At 43.0% G+C, this 24,335-nt stretch overlaps 1 protein-coding gene and 1 long non-coding RNA gene across 6 annotated transcripts in view; one reads left to right on the top strand and one right to left on the bottom strand.

Moving 5' to 3' along the window:
- Window positions 1-24,335, bottom strand: part of LOC146391933 (ankyrin-2-like) — a 157,430-nt gene that overhangs the window by 87,141 nt on the left and 45,954 nt on the right. The window contains exon 1 of one of the 5 annotated variants that reach the window (XM_084915340.1): window positions 8,143-8,240. The exons of 3 other annotated variants lie outside the window; for them this stretch is intronic. In XM_084915340.1, coding sequence (XP_084771466.1) covers window positions 8,143-8,178 — 36 coding nt within the window. In that variant the 5' untranslated portion in view covers window positions 8,179-8,240. Of the gene's footprint in view, window positions 1-2,265; window positions 2,613-8,142; window positions 8,241-24,335 lie in introns of those variants that run through there. One more of the 5 variants, XM_084915282.1, reaches the window with a different exon arrangement.
- Window positions 2,756-4,001, top strand: LOC146391935 (uncharacterized). The gene is made up of 2 exons (XR_014798948.1): window positions 2,756-2,994; window positions 3,523-4,001. It is a non-coding gene; the product is annotated as an uncharacterized LOC146391935 (long non-coding RNA).

Genomic DNA, 24,335 nt, shown 5'->3' with positions numbered 1-24,335 from the left:
GGGATGGGTACCGGTATCCGGTGCCATGATGGCACCGGTTCTGACATAAACGGTAGTAACCAGACCGAAAAGCAGCGCACATTTCGGTGCTTTATTTCAGTGCTTTTTTTTCCTGAGCTGTGACACACTTTAGATTCTAGCCAATCATTTTACGTTTCTGAGGATAGTAGGCGGGTCCAGGTACGTACGTTCTTTTAGAGCAGACCTCACACCGAGCACATCTACTGCGGGTGTGGTGCCTGTTATCGGACCCGGAGTTAGCAACATCCCCCAAGAACCCGAAGAGGAGAGTCCTGGCCCCTAGCCCTGCCAGTGTAGCAGGAATGATGAGGATGATGATGGCAGCAGCAGCCGTTCTTCTCTGCATGAGTAGCTTAATGTTGTTCGTGTGTAATTTACGTTTAGTAGGCTAACCACGTTATTACATTAATGCATGTAAGGTGAACTAGCAAACATCATCATAGCTACATGCGGCTGTCTTCGTGTTTGATGGCAGATACTCCCTTCACCCTGGCCAAAAAGGCTAAAATGACCAAAGAAAAAGTGGAAAACAGTTAAACATGAGAGGTTTTTGGACAAAGTTTGTGTTTTTTCCATTGTTTAAGCACTGCTTCCAGCCAAGAGTGATACCATATATGCCCCATAGCTGCAGAAAAGGCTAACATTGTTATCTTTTTACAAAAAAACAGCTGAACATGAGAGGTTTTTGGACCAATTTTGTGTTCTCCATTCTTTAAGCACCGGTTTGAGCACCGTTTAAGCACCGGCACCGTTTCAAAAGTACCGGTTTGGCACCGGTATCGGATAAAACCTAAACGATACCCATCCCTATTGGTAAGTCATTGAAATTGTATCCACATAACTATGCAAACGTCCCTTGTATTTACTATATGAATCAACCTAAAATCAACATGTGCAGTCAAACTGACCTGTGTCCCATCCATCCATCTCCTTAACTGTGTACACAGGCCAGGGTTGCTGGTGGGCTGACACTGGGTATGAGGCAGGGTGCATTTGGACCCAGTACCATTCTGCTGTGAGTGCTAGCCACTGCACTCCAGCAGTAACAATCACAATCGGTTGTTGTTAAATGTAACAAAGATGATCAACAACCAGATAATCAAATACAACAATTATTGACTTTTTTTTTACCTGCACGACCGCGTGAGAGGGGGAACTAAACCGTTGCTTTCTGGGCTCAGGCATCTACTTAGTGCAGTTTGTTAAATGTATCATTGCCAGATGTCAGTAACTTTGAGACTTATTAGAAATGACGCAGCAGTAGTAACAAAAACCCACATGGTTACTTTCTGTCCGTTCAGTGTTCTTATGTCCTCCACTGCTTCCATGTTACACAATGGTAGCATCGAGCGATCCAAACTGACACCTATCTCTTAATCAATATTCAGTAAAGACATGTTTGCAGCAGCCTTTCAAGCTAAAACACATCAGTGGTTCATTGTGTTTCAAGCATTAAATATCACAGGGAACCATTAGGAAGGATTTCACTGTTAAGACTATTTGCTTGCACCAGTGCAGACAGCGGTCCACTGTGTGCTTGCATGTCGTGTCCTGCTTTGTTAAAATGTACACCTATTGGAATAACACCAACGTAGAAGCATTTTGTCTCTGCCTGAGAGACTGCAGACAGCATCCCTGAGCAAACACACTGCACAGGAATGCAGCCGACACTGCGTAGGTACATCTACACACAGCAGGGCTATTTATGTGTGTGTGTAACCACACAAGGAGGGGAGGTATAAGGACGCATCAGTGCTGACTGCGTACAATCAGTGGTCACATTACTGACGGCAGATTATCAGCGGAGTCAAGGATGGATTGAGGAGGATCCCTCAGCTGGGTTTAAGCCGAGGCGAGGACAAGAAGTGACAGCAGCGAGGATCAATATTCCTCTGAAAGCTCGCTTGTGCTTCGTGTGATTTACGTGTGAGGGTGTCAGTCTCGTGCAGCACGGGCTCCTGTGAGTTGGATGTGTCGTAAAGAAAATGCATCTTTTTAAGAAAAACGTGTCCTTGGTGGCAGCACTAAAGACAAGTTGATGATGATGATGACGGTGAAAATGACAGTTTCGATGGCAGTAGTAGGTCTGGGGAACTTCTGCAGTTCGTGTAAAGATACAGTCTTCTTCAGGGCAACAAGGTGAGATGACACCAGACGATGACAATGAAGTAGAGGGGATGGAGTTAACTGGTTACCGACTGGTCACGCGAGAGCGAGAAGGGATAAATGGGTCTAGCCTGGTACCTTGCGCTTGCGTTCAGCCCGTTCCCGGGAGCGCCTTCTCCTCTCTCTGGCTTTCTCCAGAGCCTTCAGATCCGGAGGTTGGTCCATTTCAGACCTGGCCTTCTTAATGTGAGCAGCAGCGTGAGCCATGACTGTCCTCTCACTGTTTGCACACGCAGAAATCTACAGCTCTTAGATCACTCAGTGGTCCTCTCAGAACGCTAGCCTCATTAACAAAAGAGACCAGCCGTCCAACGAAACACCCCCCTCTCCAGGTGACAAAAACGGGAAGAAAACAGTTGTGGAATCCTCCACTGTCTCTCTGCACTCATGCAAACACTGTGAGTGGCACTAGCAAGCCTGCCTCCCTGCTGCCTGGATAACTGCATCTGAGCCCAGGATGGAGAGAGAGGAGGGGTTGCCTGGCACACGCCACCAAGAGGTAAGCCGGAAGACCAATAGAGAAGCCAGGAAGAGGCAGAGAGGCAGGAGGAGAGTGCTGCCCCTCCCTCCACCACTCGGGCTGCAGAGGGAGCAGCAGATTCTAAGGGAGCTGCTTTGGACCACACTCTCATTATACGACCCCCCTCTCCCCGTAAACCAGAAGGGGAGGTAAACGCAGGGGGAGGAGCTGGTAACAAGAAATGGGAGGAGATACAGAACACGGAAGTCAGTGTGTGTCCTTTGGAGAAAGAGCAAGGGAGGTACCATTTCAGCAGAGGGGGGGTGACCTGCCCCTGTCAGCAAATGGTATAGTCTGCTTGAGCAAACACACAGAAAAACAAATGATAAAAATGCATCCTTTTATACATGCTGCTGTGATGCAATGCAGAGTATTAGCACCACTGACTCATGTGAGGCAGTAATAATAATAATAATAAATGTTCCAGTACGCACACTTTTCATGTTTAAACGTAAATAATCCTCATTAACACGAAGCATCGCCTCCGTTTCCACCGCAACCTCACCCTTTTTGCTTTTTAACACAATGGCGCCCCCTCATGTTCTGTCCTAACACTGCAGTGAAAAGTGGCAGTATGATACCCCACAGACAGTCAAACGTATATTAAAGTTAGAATTAGAGACGACGTGAAACACACAATCTCCTGCGCCAGAAGATTTGTGTCCCTGTGAAAAGAGTGGCTCCTAACCTGATCAGCATGTTACTCACAATAATTGTATTAGCAGTGGGCATCCAGCAGTGTGGAGATTCATAGCAGCAGGAAACCTGGAGTAAATCTGCCTGGTTACTAATCTTCTCCAAATCTCCCCCAACAGAGCGGAGGATAATCTGCTGAGGGTCTCATACTGGATACACGCAGCTGCTGAGAATCCTCATTGTCAAATATACAAAAACACACTTGATGGACTGTGGGAGCTCGTCAGGCTCTGACCCTGACAGAGCTGTGACCTCTGACCTCTGTGAGTCTCAGGAGGCGGCAGGTCGGTAACTGCTTCAGAGAAGCCCAGGCTTTGAACCTGTGCCACAGCCATGTGTAATTATGAGCACCAACATGTGTGTGTGTTTACATGTGTACATTTGTGCATTTGTTGCTGCCTTGCTCAGAGGCTCTGGGGCTTTAATTCATCACCGCTGCTAAAACAGAGAAATGACTTTTGAAATCTCGTCTTTAAACACACTTGTATTCACTGAGAGTTGTTTGGTAATAAAGTTATAGTATTAGTTGTTTGTAAACACCACTTTGTGGTAATGAAATGTGTATATGAATAAATAAATGTGCTGCTGCTCAGACTGAGCTGCGCTGTGTGAGCAGTAAATGTTCCAGCTGAAGGTAAAAGACTCTGATAAATCAGACTGAGCAGGTCCAGTTACAGCTCTGAGTTCAACAGCAGTAACTTCATGAAATATTCATTTTCATTGGTTTCCATGTTATTAATTTCATTCCTTTATATACTGTTGCCATTATTGACATATTTGAAGAAGCTAATGTTCTTAGTTTGAACTTCACATTTTCATGGCGTTGCCTTCACGTGGGCAAGAATTATTATTAACAACTACGCCGTTCTGGAACGAGATACGCTGAGCTGTTGGCATCATACAGGCAGAAAGAACGGACAAAAGAAGAACGTGAAAAACACCAAAGTTGGAAGAACAGCTTCCTAATTTTCTACACATTAAAGCAGCAGTCTCCAACCTTTTTTGCGCCATGGACCGGCCTTTAAGGTGTCGCGGATAAATACAACAAAATAAAACTAGTACCGGTACCGAAAAAAAGAAGATTTATTCATAACACACGTGAAAAGACCCAGGAAAACCGAGTAAACGATAAAAACGGTAACAAAATAACGCTGAAAACTGATAAAAACCCTGAAAACTATACATTTCACACCTGAGCCATTTCACACTCTCGCGGCCCGGTACCAAACGAGTCACGGACCGGTACCGGTCCGAGGCCCGGGGGTTGGGGACCGCTGCATTGAAGTACACATTCTTGTGCTTGAACAGAAAGACATCTGACTTTCACACAGATGATTTCAGTCTGATCTGTAGATAGGGCTGCTCAATTAATCGAATTTTAATCTCGATTACGATCTGGGCTTTCAACGATCATTAAAAATGACTGAGCCGATTATTAGCCCCTCCCTCGTGCTTTACTCTCGCGCTGCTCCATGTGGCAAATCGAGCGCACCTCTCTGCGTTTCCAACACGTGTCACAACAATTAAGAGGACCCGAGGGAAGCTCGGAAAGCTAAGCAGAAGTTATTTGGAGAGGAGAGAGACTGCCGTTGGTTGAAAAGAGAGGTAAAAAAAACTTCAGTGGTGTGGAAACATTATGGGTTCGCGGAGTCAGACGTGGATCAAGTAGACACAGTGTGTAAACTTTGCTACAGTGTCGTAGCTGCACCACAGAGCAACACTGCAAAGTTCACTAAACATAAATGTTTACATTTTTCATCTATTTCTTATATTGCAAACATTTGCACTGTTATCAGTATTTGCACACTATTTTATATTATTTTTTAAAGTCATTATTCAATACATTGTTATTGTTAACCCTTTAAAGCCGGTCAGAGCAGCACGCTCTGTTTTGCGTAACTATATTTAAATCCCTGTAGAACCGGAACCGCGTAATCTAGCACAATAATTTTTTTTGCATATGAAACCGGAGGAGTTGTACTTACATCTTACGCCATCAGCTTGTCCTCGGTCACGGTTTCCTTCCACATATAGCTTTGCAAAAACTGCATAAAAAGCACTTGCAGCAACAAAAACATAATATTCCAGAAACACGCTTTGCCGATCCGATCAGCTGTTTGTATCACTTCCCACATTGAAACAGACCTCAGCGCGAACGATTGCATGTCCGCCATTTCCTGCCCGAAACCGGAAGTGACATAATTTTCGCGGAAAATGTAGTTTTTTACTTGTAGGCCTTAAAAGCCTATACTGGTGTTTTTATAAGTCATGTTTGACTTTTCTGAATAGTTTCTGGGATGCTTAGAACTCGAATTGCACTGCTGGAAATAGTTTATTTTGATGCACATGCTGTTTTCTTTGCAAATTTGCATCATAGGATTGTTTTTTTGTTTTTCCTGCAGTGTATAAAAATTGCTGTATCTCCAAAATAAAACTATGAAGACACTCAAGATAAATTTCCTGTTGTTGTAAACTATTTTGTGCAACTTTTTTGTATTTAAAGTTTTGAAGGATAAACCTCTTAAATTTCTCCAAGTAGAAATATCTGTAAAAAAACAAAAATGATTTTCAATTTTTTTGTAGTTTATTGCACTTTTTTGCAATTAATGTAATTACTATGCACTTAATGCATACATATTATTAAAATATGGGCTATAACAGTTGTATTGATGTATAGCAACTTGAAATGCTCCCACAAATGGCACTACGACATGTAAAAAAATAATATAAGTTCTGGCGGACTTGGTTCTATGGTAGGTCTTAAAGGGTTAAATAAATATCGTCAAATAATCGAGATCTCAATTTCAGTGAAAATAATCGTGATTATCATTTTTGCCATAATCGAGCAGCCCTATCTGTAGACACAAACTCATTAACGGTCCCGCCCCTGGCCAGTCACAAGTTCAGGGTGTTGTTTGCAATTTACAAAGTAGAACACAGAGTTGAACTGAGACGCTCCCTTGTGCAAGAAAGGTGACCTATGAGTGCAGCAAATAAAGTGTAACGTGGAGGATTTTATCTCCTTCATTTTCCTCATATGGCCGACAACCCGACCACTGTTGGAGTCACGTGAGTCAGAGGAAATACGTTAACTTATCCTTTTTCACATCAGAAACACTCAGAAAACCAGATTGTGCCAAAGAACAGTGGAAAAGAGGAGGACACAGGAGTGAAGAGGCCGGGGGTCCAGTCCACACCCACCAGGTCTTCATCCAGGACACAAAGATCTGACTCCAGCATGCTATCATTTCTTCATATCTAAGTTTGACTTAGATTGAGGAAAAGAGAGATTACATTTAGGTTGAAACAACCTTTTCTCAAGTCCAAACTTCCTCAGCTAGCACACAGCACAGAGCTGTCTCACTGAAAGCTTTCAAAACTCAATCCCGTAAAGAAAAAGTGTTCATCATCATTAAATATCACCTCAGTATCGTCTGTGTTAGTGCTTAATGGAGGCTGCTTAGAAACAATGTTACCACCAAGTACCTTCAAGCCTTCGTTTACAACAAGATTTATTTCAAACCGAGCCTCGGTTTCACAATAGTAATGCAGCGGCTGCTTTCCAGCTATTGCCTAGCAACAAGGGTGTGGGGCATCGTCATGGTGACAGTGAAGAAGGGGAAGGTAGGCTCACCACGGGGGGGGGGTCTGGGATAAGCACATCCCTTGAGTTTCATTAACAGATTCCTCTGAGCTCACACAGCGCAGAATAATGAGAAGCTGTATTTGTGTGGTTAACACAGAGAGTTTCCTAGTTTCCTTTGTCTGTGTGGAAGATAATCAGAATAATCAGGAGTCCTCGTCTCACCGGACAGCGGACACGAAAGGACAATCACATATAAAGAGAGCGAGCGGGTGCGGCGAGGGCGCTTGATTCATCGGTCCCATTGAGCCAAATGAGCCGTCCCACAATTCCCCTGAGGCGGTGATGACATCACCCTCCCTGCTTCACATATACTTCATCTTTCCACACAGACGCTGCTCATCTTTACCGTGTCCCACTTTCTGCTCTGTGCGTGAATAAGAAAACCTAGCTGGAGAACAGCCCTGTCCAACATCAGAGCCTCAACATGTTCCACTCGATCGACGGCCCTGAACACAAACACGCCTCAAAGAACTGAAGTCCAGTTTACACATCAAGAGCTGACGACACACGGCAGCTGCTCACAGCAGTTAAGCCTTCTGTGTACGTCATCTCCAGTTTGCTTTCACTCTGAGGAAACCACCACACTCGCAGGTTTCATTAGAAAGCCACGACTGCTACACAAACTCTGCCAACCTCAGCTTTATAACAAAGTCTGGTAGCATCATTATGTGCATGCTTACACAGGCAAAGCATATAGTTTAGCTGAACAGGAAAACGATGAATTCAAATTCATAATTAGTTAGTTAGTTTGTTTTATTTCAACAATAAGCAACTGTAGGCCGAACCCTGAAGCTCTGTCTGTGAATGAAAACCACAAAACGTTCTGCATTATCTTCATCAGCATTCGTTTACATTGTATTTAAGTGTAAATACACAAAGTTTTACTAAACATTGACTCTGATTTAAGTTGTTTTATGCCCAACTCTAAGCTAGTTTGCGCTATTTGAACCAACAGTCAGTGTCACAGGTGAAGAATCCACAGCATTAAATTAAAGATTGCAGGTCTTTGCACTGATTAAATAAGAATTCAGTTCCAGTATAGTACCTGTCATAAAGCTTAGTGTCACTGTCCCAGTCCACCATCAACGCTTACCTGGCCTGTTGCTCCTACCACCATGCCTGCACTCATGGGTGCTCCAGAGAGGCCACAGCACGCCGGGGTCAAATATATCCACTGTGTCCCGGCCACTCGGGGTGTCCGAGCCAAGACAGAAGGGTGTGTGTAAGACGGGGAAACGAGGGGGGGAGGCAGAGCGGTACTGCCGACTCTGTGAGTGGATTAGTGTGTAACACGCTAGAGGTATTAACACACTGCAGCTGACATGCACGCAGACACAAACGGATGCACGCACACTGCAGGGCGTGTGCATTCTTACAGGGGATTATGGGGACAAAAATAGAGGAGACTTCTCTGCTGACCTAGAATCACAATGTTGTGATGAAGACACAATAGAGAAGAGACTAGCCACGCCCACTCCCACCACACACACACACACACACACACACACACACACACACACAGATATTGTGTAAACACAACTTGTTGCAGTATCACTTGCAGACAGAGAACCGTTATTTAGTTCGTTCACAACTATTTTCTAATCATGTGCCTGAAACGCAAACCTGCAAATCTTCTTTGGCACTGAAGGTCACTGCAGGGCGTGGCTACAGACACAGCAGAGCCACCTATGGGCCGCAAAGGTTTTAAAAAACCATCACTTACTATGATATTCATGAGAATAAAACCGCCAACATACAGACAACAGATGTAGCTGCACTGCGTGTTGAAAATCAAGAAAGACACGACACCATCCACCACCATACAATTAGGCCATCCATCCTTCCTAATTGTCTGGGGCCATGGTGTGGAGGAGCAGAGACCTTGCTCTGCCAGCCACCTCCTCCAGCTCATCCAGGTGAAGACATGCGTTCTTAGGCCGGCTGAGAGATGTAATTTCTCCAGCATGTCCTGACCCTACCACAGGACCTGCTCGTGGTGAAACATGCCAGAACACCTTACTCACTAGGTGCCCAAGATTCTGGATTCTGGTGCCCCAGGTACCTGAGCCAGCTCTGGTTCTGCTGCTCCACTGCTCCGAGTTCTCCCAAGTGACTGAACTCCTCACCCTACCTCTAAGAGACCAGCCACTCTCTGCTGCTTGCTTTCTGTCACTCCCCAAAGCTTGTGGCCATAGGTTAGGGTAGGGACATAGACCCATTGGTAAATCTGACATTTGCACTCAGCTCTTTCTTCACCACAACAGACTGGTACCGTGTTTGAGCAACCTTCCCTGCACACACAAAGATCCTGGTCCAGATATTTCACAATCACAACATAAACCACACTCTTCACTCTAATCCAGGAAGGCTGAATAATGTGTGCCCCCTGTAGGTGGAGCATACTCTGCTGCTCTTCTTAAAGATGGGAACCAACATCCCAGTCAGCCGATCCACAGGCACCGCCCCAGATCTCCAGGAGCCACTGCAGAGGCCTAGCAACCAAGACAAACCTACAACATGCATGTATTCCAGGGCCCTGCTACCATACAGTTAGCTGCCTCAGTGACCCTGCTCCTAGCGATGGGGTGGGGTCACTCGTTCCCCTCGACCCCAGACTGAGGAGATCCTCAGCACATTCCTTCTATTTAGCAGAACAGTAATATCCTTAGCAGCACTGCGTCCACCCACTACAATGTGTGAGTAGAGCACCACATTCCCCTTCTGAGGCGCCTCATAATTTGCCAGAATCACCTTAACACCTATAGTCTTGTTCCACGCCCTCACCTGGTTACTTGGTTCAGCTACTCCCAGAGTCAAACTCTGCTTGGCTTTCTGCTAAATGTCAGCTGCTTCCCTTCACCTCCTGGTGTCCACCAACTTCAACGACTACCACCATCACAGGTACCAACCACCTTCCAGCTCCGTGCTTCAACGATGCAGGTTTACAATATTGTCCATTCTGACTCCATGTCTCAAAGTTCTCCTGGAGGCAGGAATTGAATATGTTGTGGTCCGGGGCCTTTGCCAGATATTCCCAGCACACCCTTAAAATATGTTTGGGTGTGCCACGTCTGTCCAGCATCCTCCCTCCAGGTCTCAGTGTTAATGTGAGGGCTGAAGCCTGCTTCTTTAACTTGAGGGAGCTTTCGTACATCAGTTTAGTCGGCCTACATTAGCTTGTTCATACAGCAAATAAACACAAGCAAACTGAGAGCAACAGATAATAACAAGAAGAAACATCCTGCGTTTACATACAAAGACACTGGTGAACTTTGCTGCTTTTGCCTTACAACTAATAATACTAATTACATGATGTTTTGTTGTTAGTGTGCTTCAGATTTTTATATTAAATATTTTTGTCTGGCCAATTATCACCTAGTAAAACGCTCACAGGAACTTTAAACTTGCACTGAGCACTGAGTGGAGACTAAATTGTCTCCCATATCTCAGATATAACAGATTAGTGTTGAGGCCGCCAGTTAATCAAAACCAATCCATCCAGAGGATTTACTGGCTTTATGAGGTTTGTTGCATCATTCTGTGCATCTGGGACTTTACTGATGCACTGCAGCCAAATGTTCAGCGATAACATTTAAAACGACGGGTACAGTAGCAGTTTGAATGTTTTACACAGATATATATACTTTTACCAGGTTTCACACTGAATCTGTCTCTTTGATCAGAGCAGACTAAAACATCTATAATCAAAGAGTCTATCTGGCTGTTACAGACATGAATATGCTGTTCCATAGGATCCAGCAACTTCCTGCTCTGGACAGGTGTGATGTGATGTTCTGCTTTCTGTTCTGACACGTTTTGCCTTTCTGTTATAGTAAAGGAACCATGCATAGTCAGCATTTAGATCCCAGGATAAAAGAGATGTGTCTCAAAAGTGCCTCATTCGCAATGCATGACTATGAAATAGAAAAGAAATGTCCTTGATATCTAATCACTTTCTCCACAGCCAAATTCCTTAAAAATGCAAATATTAATATTAATGTGAAAAATATCAATGTGCACAATTTTTTTAATATTCCAAAATATGTTTAACAATAATACCCAAAGCCATGAATGCTTGATTGCCCCGGTGTGTGCTGCTGGCAGATGAATGTAATAACACATCTTAGTCACTAGGAGTCGACAAAACAAAAGCAGCATCACACCACAGTCCAGCGTGTTACTGTGCTGGAGGACTACAACAACACAAAACAGGCAAAGCAACTACACAAGCCTGCAGAATCCCTCAGTGTATATCAAACAGTCAATACAGAAGCTGCACTGTGGCTCACATTTGGCCCACAGCATGCATCAGTGTTCAAATAACACATGCATATCATAACTTACAGCAAACAGCATGTTATACATGTCCAACACATGCACATAAAAACTAGACAGTACATAAAGCGTGTCCTACACACACACACACACACACACACAGCAACCTCCAAGGGTAATGAATAATGGATGAGGAGGAATGGGGTGGTGGTGCCGCTGGTGGAGGGGTGGCTGGGGATGGAGGGGCGTGACCTAAACTGGGGGGGGGTCAGCTGGTGAACTGGGAATACAGACTGAGCAATGACACATGAGGTCATTTCACTACATGATAACACATTTTTATTCCACTGTAACTTCTGATTAGGATTTTGTTGTAACAACCTTCATTTTGCCCAACATACTGTGGTGGGTCAGCAGCACAGGGGGTCAAACTAACTGCTTCAGCTACTGACATTAAGACAGGTACAGGTGATGTGTGTTTATGTGTCTCAGACCGAGGTCGATGCCTTTGACATGTTTGGAGATGAACGGTGTCCTGACAGAGATTCAGAGATGAGGAAAGGAGTGGACGGGCAATAACCAATGCAGTTACTTCAGAACACACTTCCTGCTGGGTATTACCTGCAGCGGTTTACACTGTATTATAATAATAAGTGTTTTTGCTTTGTCTACACGCTGACTCACTTTGCTTTAGGGTAAGTATGTACGAGTATGCTGAAATTCTTTCTTGTATAAATATTAGTACAGACTTTTAAGATGGACAAATTAAGCTGAGTTTGAGGAGATAATGGTTGATTTTGGAGTTTGTAGCTGTTATGATGGTGAAGCTATTTTTAAGATCAAGTTAAGAGATAAATGAACTGAACGGGCTGATTATAGATCAGATCCTGAGCTCCTCCACTTTGCATGCTGATCCTTGATCTTTGGGCAAGACACTGAACCCTGTTAGAGTAGAAAGGATCTATAAAAGTAGCCGTCCATTTAATTCTTAGATAATTAAAAATGTTAGACATTCTCTGCAAACAGCAAATAAATACAATAAAGTAAAATCAAACAATTAAAATTCTATCAAACATGAATGAACTGTAAATACAGTCAGGGTTATACAGAGTAAATGAAAGAAGAGCGCAGCCCAGAATATAAATCAAAAGGTTAATGTGGAAAAACGTCTTCAGTCGACTGTCTCAGTCTAATTACACTGTCAATACCAAACCAGAGCCGTTACCCTTCGACCTCTCGAGTGTAATTGATTAAATTATAATGTCATGCCTTCATCTGAACTCTAATAGAGACCAAAGCATCAACAAACATCTCCAAGATAGAGCATTGCCTTGTATTGTGTTCCCATCTGTCACTTCTGGGAAGCGAGTGGAGGAAGAACATGAGGTGCAGTGGAAGGACTCGCGTAACAAGGAGATCTTTCTGTGGCGATGAATGGACTGGCCTTTCTGCCGTCCTGGTTTCAGTGAGCTGGCATGTCTGCAATGCTCCTTTCTTATGTATGATGGGCCTTGTCATTTCAGTTCATCCTACCAGCCACGTCCTCAGTGTGACACACACACACACAGCAGGGTGAAAGCTGTAGTCTAAAGGGCTTTGACTGCGCAGTGAGTCTAGAAATGCAGTCAAAGTATCACAGTGGTGACAAACTGTCATATTTTCATGTTCATTACTGGTTGATGGTGATGCAACTCAAATTTCATTGTGTTTTTAAATGCAATGAGTGACTTGGTGGGGTCAGCACAGTGGTAGCACCTTCTCCTATAGCGATCGGTTTATGCTGTTTCATTTGGCGTTTCTAACCTCAATTAATTTTGTTTGCACGCCACCATTCTTCCAGTCACAGTATGATTGGGAATATTTTTTTCCGTTCCATGGTTACTGAAGTCTGAGAAATGCCACAGTGCTGGATTTCATTAGCTTCAAGAGTGACTACAGCTTCAGTCTTGGTGCGGCACTGCTGAACTTTCTAGCTGTGGTAAAGTCTGGAAATGATCCATGGATCTGTAGCTATTGTGATGCTTCATAGTATGAGATGTCAGTGCACCTGCAGAACAACAGCGTCCTCGCTTTTCCCAGATAAAAAGAACTCAGTCAACTTACTAGATGAATTTTCACCTTGCGCAGCCTTCTTATGTTTTTCTGTGTCCATGTGAGCAACAAGATCTCCGGCACCTTTGTTAGACACACAAACGTTATGTGCCAGCTCTGGCACAGTGCACTGCGCCTCCCATTTATTCCGACCGGGATGGTACGAGGAAATTTCTTTTGCAGTTTGTCTGAAAAGATGCGCTTTGGCATCTTTTTAGCGCACCGCTCCACGCTCTGTCCCGTCTGTGAGCGCGGAACAACCATTTACAACACAGCAGTTCAGGGATGACGGCCTATCCGGTCGTTAAGTGATGACGTGACGAATCCTACTTCTGGGCCTAAAGTAGTCTGCGTTTAATATGGCTTTTGTGTTGTTAACATGTTTAATGTTTTGTATTTTCTTCTATTTAATCTCAAAAAGCTCCTAAAACAGTCAGTGATCACTGTTGACCTCCCTCGGCTTTTCTCTAATCATTTATTTAAGCTCAGTTTTTAAAACCTTAGGATGTAACTACAGCCCAGCCCATGCAGCAGTACATGAATGACTAACCTGGTATTGTGGATGGATTATCTCAGTTGTTCTCCTGGCTGAAGTTTGGTCCTTTTACAGCATCCTGCCAGGCGATTACATTTGTTCCTGACCACCGAGAACACTCACGTTAACTTTTATCGAGTGGGAAAAAAGCTAGCTTGTTTATATTATGCTAACATAGCTGTGTCGCTAGCGATCACGTAGTACATCATTATATACCAGCTAGCCCAACTTCAGTAACCCTACAAACGTCACTGCTGTTTAGTTTTCTGTCTTCATTTATGTTGGAAGTGATAACAGAGCTGTACGTTTGAATTTGTCTCCAAAACCCCGCAGTCAGGACATGCTATATTGTATTTAGATAGAAGCTAGCGAGCTAACTTCCTGCTAACTTCTAACTCCGTTAAATGTCATAAATTCCGTTTTCATGGATGTCTGGATGTTAAACTCAATTGTTACACCTGGTAGAGCAGAACGCTGATCATTTTATTAAAGATGAAAGACTTTAGACAGTTTTTCAACTCTCAGTAATGCCATAGTGATCGTTTGATATATGGACCTGCAGCGGAGTTTAGGCCCAGACACGGCTAGTGACGTCAGACTTAACGACCGGATAGGAAAACCCGGATATTTCCATCAATCTCGAAAATCCCCCCGGATGCCCCGGACAGAACGTGAAAAGTGGACATGTCCGGGGAAAAGAGGACGGTTGGTCACCCCAAGTGACAGAATACATGTACCGGCATTACATATTTAAAATACAAATATGAGTAACTATATTCTGTTACAGTTACTGCTTAAATAGGTGATAATGAGAATAAAGTTACGTTGTTGAAATAAATGGGTTACACATCGGCCTTTTCTTGTTTCATATGTTAGGCTATGCCCTCTTTAATTTTGGTAATTCCACACCGGTGGGGCAGGGATAGCTCAGTAGGTAGAGTGGCGGCCCCATGATCAGAAGGTCGGGGGTTCGACTCCACTGAACGGCTACCCTGAGGTACCCCTGAGCAAGGTACCGTCCCTACACACTGCTCCCCGGGCGCTGCATTGGTGGCTGCCCACTGCTTCACTGGGTGAATGGGTTAAATGCAGAGGAACTATTTCCCTATGGGGACTAACACGCACACTTTACACCCAAACAAAACACGCATTAAGAGGCTCTAATGTAAGCGTCCTGCTAATGTTGATGGCTTCAGTTACACAGTGGACCCGGAGCCAGCACAAACAGGGCCAGCAGTGCACAGGAATGTGAAGAAGAAAGGGCCAAATCTACACGTGGAATGCAAACTCTGTTCGTCAGAAATCAAGCTGCTCTCAGCATCAAAAGACTCCAACCTAAAGAAACATCTGGAAGGCAGTTCTTTAAAAATCTAACGTCAGCCTGCTGCAGCCACCTTGTATTAGTTGCTACCTGGGTCATGTGCCACTTCAGTATCTTCGATGTGCTACTGCTGTGTGATTCATTACTATTACTGAAGGCTACTTGGCACCAACTACTTTCATCTAACAACCTCATAAAGAGCTTATTTTCTGTCAACTCAGCAAGATTCAATCAAACCTGAATGCTCAAAGTGGCTCTGTGGTGTAGTGGTTTATGTGATCGTCTAACAAGTGAACGCTCCCCAGTTTAATACCAGGAGGCAAAACAAAACCCACTGGGGTTGTTTCACAAAGGGCATCTGGTGTAAAAACATGCAGAGTGCACTGTGATGAGGCAGCAGAAAGCAGCTTCTTATGAGAACTACTTTAGGTGTAGACAAATAAACCAAATGCATGTGTGGAAAATTAATATCAGTGGGGTTTCTGGAGGAGTTTTTCCCTAATCTGGACGTCCAGCTGTTACCAATGGCAGCCTCAGCAGCACCCACATTTAATCATTTCTAACCTCATATCCTGTACCAGGATCAGGATCTATGTTCTTTACAGTATGAGTCTCTTTGACTGTCCAGATGGTTTCAGATTAGATTTGACTTGGTATTATGAAAGGCAGTCACCGCTTTATAACCTTTATAACATCAGTGACTTACATAAGGGATCAAAGCGATCACCTGTGCTAAGAAGAAGAAGACTGACCAGCAACATCAATCCTCTAACCTTTCATATTGTGAGGTCTAGAGGGCCCAGCATGGTTGGTCCTATGCAGAGCCTAAACGGAGCTAGACTGTTACTGTTGTACACAAACACTCGGTCTGTGGGTTACTTATACTGCAGTTCTGTTTGGTGAGTTAGGTTAGCTCTTGCTGCAGAGATGACCAAAGTCAAACCAAAATATTGAAAACAGTTCACGGCAGCCATTGTATGTTTCTCATGCTGCTTCTTTGATCTCTCACATTTTTTCTCTGCTTCTTGTGCTTTCTTCTCTTTGCTGTAGTTCCCATTCTTGTCCAAGTAATTAATTACATCGTTTCTTCTGGCATGAATGAAGTATCCCGATTCTAATGAGCATTCTGCCAATGTGCAGGGCCATCAATGTCAAGTGTCTCTGCGTAGGTTGCCAACCTAAAATACTTCACTCTTCAGCTAAATACCTCCATGAGTGGACACAAATGCAGCCTGCTGTCTGTCCCAACATTTAACCCTAACTCTGTCATGGAGAAAAGCCAAAAAACAAATACAATAACTTTTTGAGGAAGCTGTTTTACTGTTCAAAATAACACAAAACCAAGAATGTCGTGATAATGCTGTAACACAAGCCTACAACAGATGGACTGATTCTTGTGCTTTTCTACTACACTCAAAGCCCAAAACAGGCCTCTTCACACTTTCACTTTCTTCTTATTCTTAAGTGCTTTCTATCTAACAGTTACACTCATCAGAGAGCAACTCGGTATGTTACCCAGGGATATTTGGCCTGCTCTATTTCCTGAGCTACAACCACTAAACCAGTATAATTTATGATCAGTTATTTTCTCCATTCGGATGCCTTTTTGGAATTGACACGTTTTTTAATAGCAACTAAGATTATTAAATTTTTTTTTATCAGATACAAGTCCCAAAAGCCATGGAGCCACAAGACCTGCATGAATAAAAATGAATGAAAAAGCAAGGAACACAGATTTTTTTTTTTTTTTTACCTTATTGTAGTCGGAACAAGTCCAGTTTTCAGTCCTAACAATGGTGATGAACATTAGTACATCTGCTATAGAAACATGCATTCATCGATGCCTGATTGGCAGGCTGTGAACATGATAATTAAATCAAACAGGAGTGTAACTCAGTCAGACTGCTATTTTATCATTATACACAGCAAGAGGTGCTACTCAAGCATCCTTAATCCATGAGCAGAGTGACTCAATAATTCAATATCATCCCTTTGTAACCCTTTATTGCCATTTTTATCAGGTCTTTTGTTATCAGCAACAACCTGTTGTCTATATAATCTCACGTTATGTAGACAACAGGACACCTGCACAGGCCCAAAAGAGTCCTTGGCTCTGCAGGTCAGAGCTCTTTTTGCAGTAATGTTTTGGCGTATATTTGAATAAAATTAAAACATTCACTTTACCTGACAACAGAGAGGGTTAAGTTAGAATAACAAGTACAAACTTGTAAAATATATTGCATATGTGTACTGAAGTTTTCATAGATTTCTGAATTTGAGTTTTGACTATGCTCTTCTCACTTGTTTGAAAAGGGCGGGGAGTCATCTGGGAGGGTGAGAGTCACCTGGGAGGGTGAGAGAAGTCTGGGAGGGTGAGAGTCACCTGGGAGGGTGAGAGTCATCTGGGGGGTGAGAGTCATCTGGGGGGTGGGTTTAGGTGGTAAATTCTTGTTGCTTTACCCAGTCTACCAAGAAAACTGAAAAAGTGACTGACATGTATGTGGCATTTTTTCAGTGACTGCTCCCTTCGAACCCTTTGAACTATAAACTACACTTAATGTGGATTTTAGACACTTTGTCTACCTCGTGTCCATGGCCATTTTAGAATCACTAATTAACCTGCCTATTTAATATGACTTCTTCAACAGTAGAAAATAGAAATATATGTGACTGCAATGAAATCAAAACATGACTAAGCAGAACATCTCTTTAAAGGCTGCTGACCCTTATACCTAGACCTTAAGTTAAAACAAAGCACCTCAAACTACACATCTTAACAAATCCCCAGAGAACCCAAAGGTCATACTTCAATCAGAAAGTCAGGGGGGAGGCAATCTGCTGCAGAGGTCAGACCCACAAAATGAAAGTCTTTTGAAGTCGGGTGTGGGTTGTGTGTGGTCTTCATGCTTGCTGAGGCTGAGGTCAAACACTTGTATCCCCAGACACGACCAGAGGCCGATTTAGCTTCAGTTGTTACATAACTTACTACAGGGCACTGAGGGATTTGTGCATTCGTAGCGTATTAAGCCCACATTATTATGGAAACTTATATCATGTATGATTAAACACAAGTAAAGCACACTCATGTAAATAAGCTTTTTGTGTTTATTCTTTGACATTATCTTTTGGCCAGAGACGCACTGTGAGAGGAGAGTAACAAGTCACATCGACCTGAGGCCACGCCTCCTACAGTACAACAAGCAGTCCCAGAGAGCGAGGAATAACTAAACAGCAAAGCCATGATGCTAGTGACTGGGCTAAGAGCTACACTAAATGGCCTGCATTTGTATAGCGCTTTTCTAGTCCATAGGACCCCAAAGCGCTTTACACTACATTCAGTCATTCACCCATTCACACACACATTCACACACTGGCGATAGCAAGCTACATTGTAGCCACAGCTGCCCTGGGGCGCACTGACAGAGGCGAGGCTGCCGGACACAGGCGCCACCGGGCCCTCTGACCACCACCAGCAGGCAAACATGGGGTTAGTATCTTGCCCAAGGATATTTGGCATGCAGCCAGGAGGCAGCCTGGGATCGAACCACCGACCTTCTGATTAGTGGCTGACCTGCTCTGCCACCTGAGCTACAGCCACCCCAGTACACTAGCTAATCCTTTGAAAATGTTTTGTGGCTGACTCAACAGAAAGTGCTCTGACCAATCACACGTAGGTTACAGTATGAAATAAGCTGCTATATAAAAGTTTGTACTTCATCTGTATGGGGTTGATTAAGTAGAGAGAGAGCTAAAGAAACACCGCTATACGTAGCAGCAGGAACAGGAAGTGATGCTATACCGCAGTGAGAGCCAACACAAGGGACCTGCAATTGCAAATTAAAATAGATTTAATATTGTTGATGTTCAAATTTATGCATCAAAAAGCACTCCAGTAAATACTTCTCAAGCAAGTGCTCAAAACTGCAATATCAGGAAAGTCAAATGTAGTGGCAACAGGCATCTGTAACCGAACGTGGAGGAGGTGCGTCGACAGGAGGAAACAGCCAGACATGCCAGAGCCGTAGCGCTGGCCAAGCAAGGTCGCTGGGTGAATTGGGAGAGTGTGGAAAAGAGGAAACTCTCATGGAGTGAAAACTGGGGCAGTTTCATCATCCGAGCAATGTTCGATGTGCTGCCTTCCCCAATAAATCTGCAGCTGTTTGGAAAGGACCCAGCCTGCCCCCTGTGTACAGTCCCAGCAACACTCAAGCACATCTTGGTTGGTTGTAGGACTAGCCTTACTCAGGGCAGATCCACATGGAGACACAACCAGGTCCTCAGCTGTCTAGCCCTGAAAGTTGCAAAAGAAAATCCATCAACGCGCAACCTTTCACAAACCAAGAGGAGCGTCAGTTTTCATCAGCATTTGTCCGGGAGGGAGACAAGTCGAGGACGAGCCCCTGATCCACAGACCTGGGCCCGCTGAAGGTTGCCAGGGATTGGCAGATGCAAGTGGACTTGGATCAGAGGCTAATTTTTCCCACAGAGATCGTAACAACAACTCTGTGACCAGACTCTCCTGTCTGCTCTCTCCTATCGTCAGTGGCGTGTCCAGCGGGGTGGCCTGGGGGGGCACAGGCCACCCCCCCAACCAGACTGGCCACCCCAGGTGCCACCCCGAAGCTAAAACAATAAAATTCAATCAAATATCAAATGTACGATTATGTTTTGTCAGTGAAGCTCAGATATCCGAGTGTAACTGAATGCAGCATCGGCTTCTGAGCATCACGTTAGCAAAGGAAGGAGAAAGACGGCACCGCAGAAAACAATTCTTCGGTGAAAGAAAATGAGGACAGAATAAATGTCCCGGTAAGTAATATTAAGTGTGTTGAGTTTAGTAAACTTCGGTGAAAATAGAATACCAAGGAAAAAAATAACACTTAAAGAATTATTGCAACCGTCGAATATTTCAGACAGTAGGCTGCTGGGGGGAGCTAGCCTAAGAGTTATGAGTTATAAGATATAATCCAAGTCGTAACATTGCTGTGTGGAGCTGCAGATTTGGTTGCAGGTTAACATAGCTGGACTTATTTATTTATTTATTTATTTTTTGTAACGGCATGAACAATGAAAGGTGGTGGATTGGTCAGATGCTGGCAGATGTGTAAAAATAAGTCAGTTGTTTGGTGGTGGCTATGGCGGAGCTTCCACAGAGGCCAGCAGGTGGATGAGGGAAAGAGGAGGCAGGACGAGCAGAGACCCGAGGCGGCCGCCGGTCCGAGTGTCAGGTGAACTGAACTTCAGGTAAGAAGTTATGACCTGCAGTCTATCTGGGTCAGATATAAACCAAGTTTAGGTGGAGTTTATTTTCGTTGTGCTGACTTTTTACAGTCAGGTACAATAACTCGTACTGCGTGCTAGCTAGCATGACGGAGTTTCTATACAGCTGGGTGGGTGCTATGATGTTACTGATGTTGAACTTTATTTTATTTATAAGGTTAGTTAGTAGAGTTGCCAACGGCTCCTTAAAAATGTAATGGTCCCTCATTCAGAGAAAATATTACACGTTTCATATTGAGCTGAGAAGAGACGCAGTTTGTCCCGGACTTCAGCTACAATGGAAAAAGACACAAAGCTGGATTTATTCTGTGTGTTTACGCTGCACAGCTGCCTCTTCTTCTCTCATTCTCTCCCCTCCCTCCTGTTGCTACTTCAATCATGACACTGGATTGAAACCAGATCCTTTTCTAAGTAGCTGACAGCTGATAGCTGTGCAGGGGCAGGTCTAGCAAAGTTTTGCCAGGGGGGCAGGTAGGGCATTAACAGGGAGAGGGGGGCACAAAGAAATACTTTTCTTTCTTATTCTCATTTAAAATGTCTCTCTTTTATTAAATAATTATCTGAATCTTGCAAACAAAGTTTTTATCTGACGTAAAATGTATAGAAATCATACATATACCAACAAGACTGTACATTACTGTCACAACAGTGTTTGTTTTCATTCAAAGGCTTTATGGCTGTAATACCTGGTGGGCCGATTTTCTGTCCCAGTCCAGCCCTGCAGGTTAATACTGGCAGTGTCACCATGCCAGCTGACTGGATTTCATCATCAGCCAGTGTTGTTCTTTATCAATATTACCAAAGTTTACCATAAGGCAGCATAGAAAGTATTTACTTGCTTTCAGGTTTTATTCAAATGTTAGTCTTTTCATTTGTTTCCCCACTTTTTTCCTGTTTCAAAATCAAACACCAGCTTGTGAGAAGATTATCTTCTTTTTTTAACAGGCAGATAAAGTTTTGCATTGGCTAATTTGCCAATTGTATGTTAAAAATGTTCATATTTTAATATTCAAGAATGTTTTTGCCCAAAACATATGTGCACTACATGTCAGTAAAAATACTATGCAAATATTGCTGTCCTTGACTGCTGAATAAACACTGACTGATTGTATCTCTTGTACTTTTTCACTGATTGTATCTCTTGTACTTTATCAACACAGTATCTAAAAACTTTGCACCGTAGTAGTTAAAATCTCATTCTAATAAGAGTTAAAAGCACATTCGGTTATTAGGTTTATAGGGTTGTTGAATTATGGTTAACGGTTGGTAGAATTTTTTTTTAACATTACATCTGCCACCCTTCTCCAAATCTGTGCCCCTACCTGGCCCCCCCAACAAAAATTTTCTAGACACGCCACTGCCTATCGTGTCCCTTTTGTAGAAAACTAAACAGAAGAAAGAAGAGAAATAACAATTTAACACAAACCAGTGACACACTCCAGGGCCGGATCAACCCTGGCAGGGCCTCCTTGGTTGAGGGTGTCTAGTGATAATGGCCGAAACACCTGATGAATCCAAGGTCCACTACTGATGATGTGTCCCAAATTTTAAAATGATAATCTAGATCAGGTCTCTAATCTCCAAACCTAACCAAGGAAAATGGCAGATTAGCGTCGGTAAAAGACTGAAAGTTGAGGCACACAACGATGCGTGCTGCTGGTAAAGTTTCTGGGCTACTTTTCCTCATAACAGCCTTCCCTCAAGAGTCTCTCCATTTACAGCAATGCATTATCAGGGACTGTAACATCTGGTCCTTTTACTGAATCAGATTTCTAAGTCATATGTGATACTGCTGAAATCTGCTGAACAGCAGCAAAAACAGTCACTGGCATCAAGCTCATCTTTGTGTCAAGTAAACCGAGAAAAGTCTCTTTTAGCTGCAGAACAACTTACTGACACCGGACAGCTGTCAGAAAAACAAACTTTTTGAAACGTGACATTTCTCTGGGACACAACAGTGTTATCTAGCTGCAGTCATGCTATCTTTGACATGTCCAATGAATCTTTGTCCTGACCAGGCCAAGTGTTGTCACAGGGCAATGAATCTATCTTTGTTTAAAAATGAAAAATGTGACAGTGTTGCCAGAACTGACAGGATGAAACAGATCAACCAGCACCTGGGAGGCCAAAGGTGTATCCAAGTCCTCAGAAATAATTCATGTCAATTTTAAGTCTCACGTCTGTGAGAACAAATATATCCAGTCAGTCAGTTACCTCAGCCTCAGCCTCAGAGCCTTATGAGGTCAGTCCAAACCAGGAACAGATTTCAAGTCAAAACTCTTTGTAGACTCACAATAAAAATATAAGAAAATGTAATAATATTCCAACTGTAGATGTTTACACCGTTGATATGTTTAGGATAAATTTGCCATCTCCCAACATTTTTTTTATTTTCTTACGTTTTCATTTCTGTTTTTTTTCCTTTCTTACTTTTTCAAATTTCACCTCCATGAGTACAGAAAGATAAATAATCATAATAAAGTCTTAGACTTTCTCAAAGAGAACACTTAGAAACCGGCCAGCTTTCTGGGATGTACAGTTTAAGCAAGTACAAAATGTTGCTGCAGCGCTTCAGCACAATATCCATACGACTCAAAGCCAAAGCAGCAAACACAGAGGGAAGTAATGTCTGTTACTGAGGGCTGTTTGTTTAAATCACGTTCACATCAGAGTGTTAGCTTGTAATGCCATTAAAAATGAATCTGCCATGTTTAATAGAAATATGAACAAGCAAGTTTATCAGTGAAGAATGATCATATATCACAGTACTGATATGATTCTAACCAGCACCTTCAACGGCCTTCTTAACCCTTTAAGACCTACCATAGAACCAAGTCCTCCAGAGCTTATATTATATGTTTACATGCTGTGGAGCCATTTTTGGGAGCATTTCAAGTTTCTATACATCAATACAACCATTATAGCCATTATAATATGTCTGCATTAAGTGCATAGTAATTACATAAATTGCAAAAAAGTGCAATAAACTACAAAAAAATTGAAAATCGTTTTTGTTTTTTAACATATATTTCTAGTTGGAGAAATTTAACAGGCTTATCCCTCAAAACTGTAAATACAAAAAAGTTGCACAAAATAGTTTCCCACCACAGGAAATTTATTTTGAGTGTCTTCATAGTTTTATTTTTGAAATACACCAATTTTTATATACTGCAGGAAAAACAAAAATAAATATTATAGTGCAAATTTGCAAAAAAACAGCATATGCATCAAAATAAACTATTTCCAGCAGTGCAATATGAGTCCTAAGCATCAACATAACTTTTAAAAACACAAATATAGGCTCACAAGGTCCTGATGGTAAAAAACTACATTTCCGCAAAATGACGTCACTTCTGGTTTCGGGCAGGTCATGGCGGACATGCAATAGTTCGAGCTGATGGACGTAGGAAGTGTTATGAACAGCTGATCGGATCGGCAAAGCGTGTTTCTGGAATATTATGTTTTTGTTGCTGCAAGTGCTTTTTATGCAGTTTGTGCAAAGCTGTATGTGGAAGGAAACTGTGACCTAGGACAAGCTGATGGCATCAGATGTAAGTACAACTCCTCAGGTTTCATATGCAAAAAAAATTATTGCGCTAGCTCACGTGGTTGCAGAGCTACCGGGATTTAAAAATAGTTACGCAAAACGGAGCGTGCCCGCTCCGACCGGCTCTAAAGGGTTAAGTAAAAAAAGAAAGACCGTTATCTTCTTAGAAATGAAAAGTTGAATGAAAGTAATATAAATACTCTCATTAAATATATACAGTATAATGTATACATATTG

This window comes from Perissodus microlepis, chromosome 3 (genome assembly GCF_051167445.1).
Source record: "Perissodus microlepis isolate ML-2025 ecotype Zambia chromosome 3, ASM5116744v1, whole genome shotgun sequence".
NCBI lineage: Eukaryota > Metazoa > Chordata > Actinopteri > Cichliformes > Cichlidae > Perissodus > Perissodus microlepis.
This window is presented reverse-complemented; position numbering and strand designations above follow the sequence as displayed.